The sequence below is a fragment of the Terrapene carolina genome, unplaced genomic scaffold (genome assembly GCF_002925995.2).
Source record: "Terrapene carolina triunguis isolate 2854851 unplaced genomic scaffold, T_m_triunguis-2.0 Scaffold250, whole genome shotgun sequence".
Lineage (NCBI taxonomy): Eukaryota > Metazoa > Chordata > Testudines > Emydidae > Terrapene > Terrapene triunguis.
The window spans coordinates 1221415-1230300 of record NW_020664601.1 but is presented as its reverse complement, the minus strand read 5'-3'; the positions used below and the strand labels follow the sequence as shown (position 1 = coordinate 1230300).

The 8886-nt window shown below is 43.0% G+C and overlaps 1 protein-coding gene across 2 annotated transcripts in view; it reads left to right on the top strand.

The window, feature by feature from the left end:
* Positions 1 to 8886, top strand: part of LRRC56 (leucine rich repeat containing 56) — a 170485-nt gene that overhangs the window by 56955 nt on the left and 104644 nt on the right. For both annotated transcript variants that reach the window (XM_026657633.1, XM_026657634.1), the window contains exon 3: positions 6584 to 6750. In XM_026657633.1, coding sequence (XP_026513418.1) covers positions 6595 to 6750 — 156 coding nt within the window. In that variant the 5' untranslated portion in view covers positions 6584 to 6594. The remainder of the gene's footprint in view (positions 1 to 6583; positions 6751 to 8886) is intronic.

Below are 8886 nucleotides of genomic sequence, written 5' to 3'. Positions count from 1 at the left end.
GCGCTTTTTTTTGCTGCTTGGGGCAGCAAAAAAGTTAGAGCCGGCCCTGCTGCTAAGATGCTGTGAGGAAGCTTTTCCTGTGGATAAATAGAGGACTTGGCACCTTTCACAAGCAGTAAATTCACACAGGAAGAATGTAAACAATGGGCCAAATCAGATTTTGCACCATGAGTGAATTTGGCCCAACGAATTGAAGCTCCAATTCAGCAAAGCACTTAGATACATACTTAATTTAAAGCATGGGCTTAATTCCCATTGACGTCAGTTAGACTGTGCTTAAAGTTAAGTGTGTGTTTCAGTGGTTTGCTGAATCAAGCCTTCATATGATTGTAGAGTGAGGAGGGGCTGATTCCGACCTCAGTTACACCTGTGTAAATTGGATATGACTACATTAAAGCCACTGGGTTTTCAATGCTGTAGGCAAGAGGAGAATCAGGGCCTGATAGTCCAGATTCTTTATGAAAACAAGAGACGTGTCAGGGAATATGTGAATGGAATGATTATTAATGCTTTATACGGTGATTGCTCTTAGCCCTTTACAATTTTGTCTTTGAAAACATGATAGCATTACTGCAGTGTTCACTTCTTTCCCTGTACTTAAGAATAACAAAAGATTAATGCAGTAACATCTAGTTATCCAAGATAAAAAGCTGTTGAGGGTGACTGCTATATATAAAAAACATTTTTAATTTTTTTTTATTACACCTGCTAAAATAGAGTAGAGTAGGAAGCTGAATATTACATAAATGTTGCAGGGAATTGTTTTTCCCCTTTAGGGATTGATTAAAGTAACGGTAGTTTCCTGATGACATCATAGCAGATTCCAGCTGCCCAAACAGTCATTTTCCAGAAGAGGTTATCTGCAGTGCACTTACACAGAATTACACTTAAAAGGGCACTTATAGTTCCCTTAGGACTTTTAAACGTAACTTAGAGTTGAGTCCTTGGTAAACACAGAATTCTTTGTTTTCATTTAGTGACGATGGTAGTGCTGGGAGCACAGCCCTGGCTTGTGATTCTGCAGTTAAATGAATAATTACATAATCATGGATTGCAGGAAAAATTAAATACTTCAGTGTACGTTCCATGTATTGAGAACACAGCAGTATGTTTTTTGTAGAGAATTTTCAGACCTGCAGCATAGGAAGAAGATAATATGGAACTCCAATGCCATACCTGAAATTAGACTCATTGCTGTGCAGAGTAACTTTTTGAAGGCATGAGCAGCCAAAAAGCAGAAAAGGCTGCTTCTTCAGTGGCTGGCCTAGGTGAGCAGGACTGTGCTTGTTATGGGGTGCTGACTGATTTCTTTGCTTCCTGGGGTAGCTAAGGAAGAGCCTGAAGAGGTGAGAAGAGAGGCTTAACCAGGAGATGGGAGGGAAAGGAATGGTGGAAGCACAAGGAGGGATGTGACTGACAGCAGAGAGATGGAAACCAAGGTTTTTTGGCTCCCATTCTTCAGATAAGAACCATAAGGACTATTTCACTGGTCCAGAAGGCACTAAGAGCTAACCAAAGGTTTCAGTTTGTCACTTAGGGCTGTCTCAGGATTTCAGTGGCGTTTGGTGGCTCATGTGATGACACCAGCACAAAGTATACTAAGGAGTTACTTACAACAGAAGATAGCAACAGTGACATTGAGGGACTTGCAAATGGTAAAACTTCCAATCCCAGTGTGCTGTGTCCCCCCTCTTCTCCTGGGACATTTGGGGCATTCAGCTGTATTTATTTTTATATTTGCTAGGACAGCTTTAATATGTGGATCTATAAATTTTCCTGGCATAAAGCTGGATCAGTCTGTGTAGATGTTGTTTTTAAAAACAACAACAGCCTATTTAAATTATGGGGACAAGAGCTTTTGCTAATATTTTGATGTATGAGCTTAGAAGTGCTAATGGCCAGGCACAGTCCAAAGGGTGTTTCCCAGGTTTCAGGGGGGAAAAGGGGGGGAGGGGTGGGAATTAACATAGAGGCATATGCTTCTGGTAACTGCCATGTTTGAAATGCATATTTATATATATTTAATGAAGAATGCACTACATCCTCATTAACTCTCATATACATTTTTTTTAGAAAGACAGCAAAGTCTTGGAGCTTTACCAACTTGCCAGGACCTAATCACATCAATTTACTAGGAAGAAATTGACAGAAAAGAGTTAATTAGTCTGTTCTACAGGGAGTTCTAATAACATAATAGTCCAAGGACAATTTTAATAATAATCCTTATCACTTATATACTGTAGAACCTTACATGTTTAATGTTTTGTACAAGTGATCTTCACAACACACCTATAGAGAATGTAGGTAGGGTCAGTATTATCACCACCATTTTAAAATGCAGCCAGTGATGTGATTTGTTGAGACTACTCAGTAAGTGTCTGGGAGATTAGAACTCCTGACTCCATGCCCTATCCAAGGGGTCGGCAACCTTTCGGAAGTGGTGTGCCGAGTCTTCATTTATTCGCTCTAATTTAAGGTTTCACGTGCCAGTAATACATTTTAACGTTTTTAGAAGGTCTCATTCTATAAGTCTATAATATATAACTAAACTATTGTTGTATGTAAAGTAAATAAGGTTTTTAAAATGTTTAAGAAGCTTCATTTAAAATTAAATTAAAATGCAGAGCCCTCTGGACCGGTGGCCAGGACCCGGGCAGTGTGAGTGCCACTGAAAATCAGCTCGCGTGCCGCCTTCAGCATGCGTGTCATAGGTTGCCTACCCCTGCCCTAACCATTGACTTCAGTGGGGCTAGTCATGTGCTTACAGTTAGCCATCCGCTTAAGTCCGTTGCTGAATAAAGTCCTATGTCCCCAATCCTGCAATCACCGATGCGTATTCTTAATATGGCATTTATTCAGGTGAGTAATCCCACTGAGGTCAGTAGGACTACTCATAATGTGGATTTCCTGTTTGTTTTTTGTTTTTTTGATTGGGCTGAGGGTGGTTGTACTTGAGCTACCTTACCTGTTTCAGAATTCAATGTTATTGGGTACGTCTATACTTACCTCCGGGTCCGGCGGTAAGCAATCGATCTTCTGGGATCGATTTATCGCGTCTTGTCTAGATGTGATAAATCGATCCCGGAAGTGCTCGCCGTCGACGCCGGTACTCCTGCTCCGCGAGAGGAGTACGCGGAGTTGACGGGGGAGCCTGCCTGCCGCGTCTGGACCAGCGGTAAGTTCGAACTAAGGTACTTCGACTTCAGCTACGTTATTCACGTAGCTGAAGTTGCGTATCCTAGTTCGAAGTGGGGGGTTAGTGTGGACCAGGCCATTGTGTAGGATATTGTAGAGCCTGCAAATGTGTAAGGAGTTCAGCAGCCAGTCTGTGCTGAAAGTAGAGGAGAACCCTAGGGAAGCTTTAGGATATCAAAATGGTTATAAGAAACCCTAGGGCAGATGCTTAGTGATTTTTGCTGTTGCTGCTGGCTACTGTCTTCTCACAATTGACCTGTACACAAAGTAGCACAGGAGCATGTGCTCACAGAAATCATAGAGTCCATGACTTTCCATCATTTTCTTTAGCCTAATTTTTCCCCCTTACTTCTCACCTGGACAAAGGAACTTCTGTTACCATATACTGCATATACCTCCTGTGGGTGTAGTAGTTTTGCCAGCTATCCCAGCACATATTTCTGGGATTAACTGGATTTTTGTTTGAGCAGTGTACTTCACCGTTAGGATTCCTGCATCACTGTCTTGTATTTCTCATTTTGGACATTATTCCTCAAAGTTCTGTCTCCTCTTGAGGAAGTTTTAACGTGGTCGAAATGCACCCTAGAAGATTGATATTGTTTACTGACAACAACTTTGTTTCAACACAGACAATTTGTAATGAAAATATTGTTCTCTTTACTACTCCAGTAGTTATGAGTAACAGATCAATAGCAGGAAGTACAGAATTGGGAGCATCACTTCAGATATTAAACCACAAATTGATCTGCTTGTCAAACCTTAAGTAAGTGCTGCATCAACACATGTGCCAGAGATGGGAGGACATTTTGAAATGTTGTAGCGATGGACTGAAATGATGAGATAAATTATTTCTTTTATGTAAGTGGGTTAACTCTTTAGTGCCATTGTCTGCACACTCCTGCTATTAGCACGGTTGCATTTTGCATTGATGGATCACATCAATAATTCAGGACTCTCAATCTACACAGCTCCAGAAAAACATACTGAATGTATACAGTAGGCAGACCTGTCACCTGATGGTGATATCTTTGCTAGAATTAAAAGGAACTATAAACCTTTATAAATAATCTAACAAAACAGCCATACAGTAACTCCTCACTTAAAGTCGTCCCGCTTAATGTTGTTTCATTGTTAAGTTGCTGATCAATTAGGGAACATACTAATTTAAAGTTGTGCAATGCTCCACTCTTACGTTGTTTGGCTGCCTGCTTTCTCCACAGCTGGCAGCCTCCCTACGCGCCCACCCCCACCCCCAGCGCCTCCCGCCTGCCGGCAGACCCCGCCGATCAGCGCCTTCCCCCCTCCTTCCCCCGCCTCCTGCCCGCGGCAATCAGCTGGCTTGCGGCATTTTGGAGGCAGGAGGGAGGGGGAGAAGCGAGGACTTGGCGCGCAGGCTCCCCCTCCCTCCCCTGCCTCCCGAACGCCGCAAGCCAGCTGATTGTCCCGGGCAGGAGGAGCAAGGACTCGGCGCGCCTCCCTCTCCTGCCGGCGGCAATCAGCCGGCTTGTGGTGTTTTGGAGGGAGGGGGGAGGAGCGAGGACTCCGCGCGCAGGCTCCCCCTCCCTCCCCTGCCTCCTGAACATGGTAATCAGCTGGCTTGTGGTGTTTAGAAGGGAGGAGAGGGGAGGGAGGGGGAGGAGCCAGGACGCAGCCTGCCAAGTAAAGGGGGAGGAGGTGGGCGGGAGAAGAAGCAGGTCAAGAATGGGGGCTTGGTGGTAGGGGTGGAGTGGGCAGGCTGAGGGTTGAGCCCCCCGCCCCTGGTGCTTGCAGAGTAGGGGAAGCTGCCCTGGAACCTAACCCCCCCCCCCATTTACATTAATTCGTATGAGGAAATTGGATTCACTTAACATCGTGTCACTTAACATCGCATTTTTCAGGAACATAACTACAACGTTAAGTGAGGAGTTACTGTACTTATTTAACTGTCATCCATGTGGTCATACATCCATACAATGGACACTGTAGTCCTAGTCAGACACTGGACCATCAATTCTCCAAGCAAAACTAGGTTTCCTTCTATTACTTTTGTCTTTTTATTTTAGTCTTCTGTTCTGCTTCATATCAGCAAGATCTGACTTTTTTGAACAATTGGAGACTGGTATTACCCAAAGTTTTGAATAAAGCTAACATTGTCTAGACTAATTGGACCAAATTCTTCCCAGCAATCTGCATAGGAGTATGCCAGAAAATCCACACTGAACAAGGAACAAGAAGGATCAAAGCTGACTGAATTGATTTCTGGCGTATCTGAAACAGTGGTGTAAGGATACTTCACAAAACTACAATGATCAATACCACCCACAATACACCTTTCAAGATCCATGGGTTCTATGCATGCCTATCACAATGTGTGGTGTACCTCCTCCAGTGCACTAAATGTCTCAATAACAACTCTGTGGGGAAACGAGAAAATCACTATGCTCCCAAATGAACTCACACAGAAAAATGATAAATGACCTGAACAAGAGTTCTCTGTAAGCCTGCACACACACGCACACTCTGTTGACTTTGATATTTCAAAATCAATTGCTATAAGTTTTGTCCAGAGTAGTAGATCTGGGAACCAAATAATGGTCTGGTTCAGTATGAATTAATTTAGATAACTACTTCAATCCTATCACCTTAAACTTTATCTTATTCCTCCCTTGAAACAGGTTTGATTTGTTTTGTTTATAAAAAAAAAAAAAGTTTCCAGCAGTAGGAACTAGTCGACGTGTTCTGACTGACCCAAAGAGCAGTCATTAATAATTCATATCTGTTTCACATAGTACAGAACATCCTATACTGCAATCTATTTTGTCCATGGTTAAAGCTTAAGAAGCTGGAGAAAAGTAATTGTATGTTTTGGTACTTACACTGGCAGTATGAGCTTCTATGAGTTATTTTCTGTGTCATTTACAATCCTAAGTGGTGTTGGGTAAGGTGCAGGTGTGGCGAGGGGTGTGGGTGCAGGTGTGGCTATGCTGTTATTGGAGGAGGCAGATGAGTGTAATGGGAGGAGTGGGAGGGAAGACCCTTCACGTGAATATCTTAAGTTTATTATTGTTAAAGAACATTTGTGTATAGAGCATAGTGTTTTATATAGCTAGTAAAAGACAAAGTCCCTGCCCCCAAAAGCTTACAGTCTAAATTGATCATGGCAAGACAGGACCTGAGAGGAGATCACTAGAGGCTAAAGGAGGAGAGAGAAAAGGAACATACAGAATAAGGTTGAAGTTTGCTTGGGTATCATATTCTGTATCAGTTTAGTTTCTGTTTGTTTTTGATCATTTATAGTGCCTTGTGGAAATCCTGCCAACTCCCAAGATAAGTCAAATTAACCTTTGCTAAGAGTATGTAGTAAATACTGAAAAAGAAAACTAGTTCTTGTTCTTGTTTTATTGCTTAGGCCATATCGAAATGGAACTAAACTGGAACCTTGGCAGAGTCCTCCGTCCAGGCTCAGCCACAGTCCGGGTGACTGACTTGAGGTGGCAAGGTCTCCTGAATCCTAGCCCATTGGTTAAAGATGATGGAGAGCTACTTATGGATGAATACCTTTCCCCCAGTAAACTGGTGAGTGGCCTCTCATTTTTTTAATGCAGCTGCGAGGAGCACACTAGCATATAGTCACATTATCCTTGCTTGTTAGCAACTTTAATCAAGATTGCATAAATATGGAATAGCTGACCATTAGAATTTCATGTAAAGTGGCCTCTATTTTAAGATCATTTAACGTATACATTTGTCTGTTTCATATACAAATATGACCAATGTAGTTCCTTCCATGTTCGTTATCGACCTAGCGAGGTAGGCATAAAATAGTGCATATAGCATAATCATAATTCAAACCAAATCTAATTAATTCTTTCTAAAGTGCATTGAGTTCTATCAGAACATCAGAAGAGGGATTTCTACATGGACTGTGTGGTGGAAATTGGAAACGTAATTAATAATTTAATTTTTATTCCTGAATAGAGTAAAATCATCCAAACGCCACTCTCACTTGCCTATATGTTAGTCTTGAGAGCCAATTATAAAGTACTGAAAGTATTTTAAGTACTCTCTATATTTATCAAAGTGCCTATAGTTTTCCACTTCTGTCAAAGCATAATTGAAAGCCATTCTGCTTTTTGACAAGGGAAAATGATCTTGGTGCAGCCTCTTGTAAGAGAATGATGCATTGAAATCTATTGTGAAGAAACCCTTTATTTCACAGTGTGACGGTGCCACCCGTAAGGCTTTATGGAAATATGCTTATGTATATGTGTGTGTGTGTGTGTGTGTGTGTATATATATATATATACATATAACATAACTAGAATGTGTTTTATGCTACATATGCCATGTAACATATCTCTGTAAAGGTCATGATCTACTGAATCTATTAATCCTATTTGTATGCATGTATCATTTTTGTATTTGAAGTTATTAATATTGGCTGCATACTTGTTTGATTCTAAGTAGGCTTTATACAGAGTAAAATGGATGTATTTGGGTTTAGACCCCATTGGGAGTTGGGCATCTGAGTGTTAAAGACAAGAACACTTCTGTTAGCTGCTTTCAGGTAAGCCTACAGCTGTTAGGGGACGTGATTCAGACCTGGGTCTGGGTTTGCAGCAGGCTAGCAAGTCTGGCTCAAACCAGGCACGGTACTGAAGTCCTAAGCTGACGGGGCAGGAAAGCAGGGGCAGAAGTAGTCTTGGCACATCGGGTGGCAGCTCCCAAGGGGGTTTCTGTGATCCAACCCATCACACACAGTATATGGTATTTACTGAGTACTAGTGAAGAACAGAAACCTTTGGGGTTCTGAGAAGCTGAGGAATGCTGCGGTGGGGAGAGCTAAGCAACAGAGCAGTTGCAATAAAGACTGCACATCCCTATGTGTCACAGAGCTGAGCTTCATGGCAGAACTTTGTACAAGAGTGATGGGGCTGAGGTTGTATTTTGGACAGGCCAGGGGAGTGATGGGAATATGGTCATTGCATCTGTGAACTGCCTAGAGCCACTGGGCCTCAACTCCAGTTTTGTGGGAGGGTAAGTTGATGGCAACTAAAAAGCCAAATGAGAAATCAGTCATAGCTGTAGGAAGAACAGAAGTCTAACTCTGGTAAGTTTAAGTGTTCCTCTGCATTCTGCTCTACAAAGTACAGTGCAAGTACTCTGCTACTGGCTGTATACAGCAGCTCCTGGAGTCATGTGATTACCTCAGGTTCTAAGCTTTCATTTTAAGAAAACAAAAGCAATTTTGTAGCCCTCACAGGTGGGAAGAAAAGATTGAACATGTGACCTGAGTGTAATCAATACAGTGATGTTTGCTTGAGTCTGCAGACAGCCTGTGTCAATAGCCCTGAGAGGTGAAGAAGTGCAGTGGACCTGGCCACCCATACAGATACACCCATCTGCTGTAAGTAGTGAGGGCACCTCCGCTGCCACCACCTCTCTGGGGTAAGAGGTGAATCCTGTTGTTTCCAGGGGTGAAAGTAACTTAAAGGACTTACCGGTATGCTGGAGTCCTGAGCGGGGCGTGGCCTCAACCGGAAGAGGAGGGGCCTCGGCTGCAGAGGCGCTGGGAGCTCAGGAGTGAATTAAAGGGCCTGGGGCTCCGGCCACTGGGGAGTCCGGGCCCTTTAAATCACTGCGGGAGCCCTGCCGCCACTACCCCGGGGCGGCAGGGCTCGGGCTAGGGCTGGGGTAGTGGCGGCAGGGCTC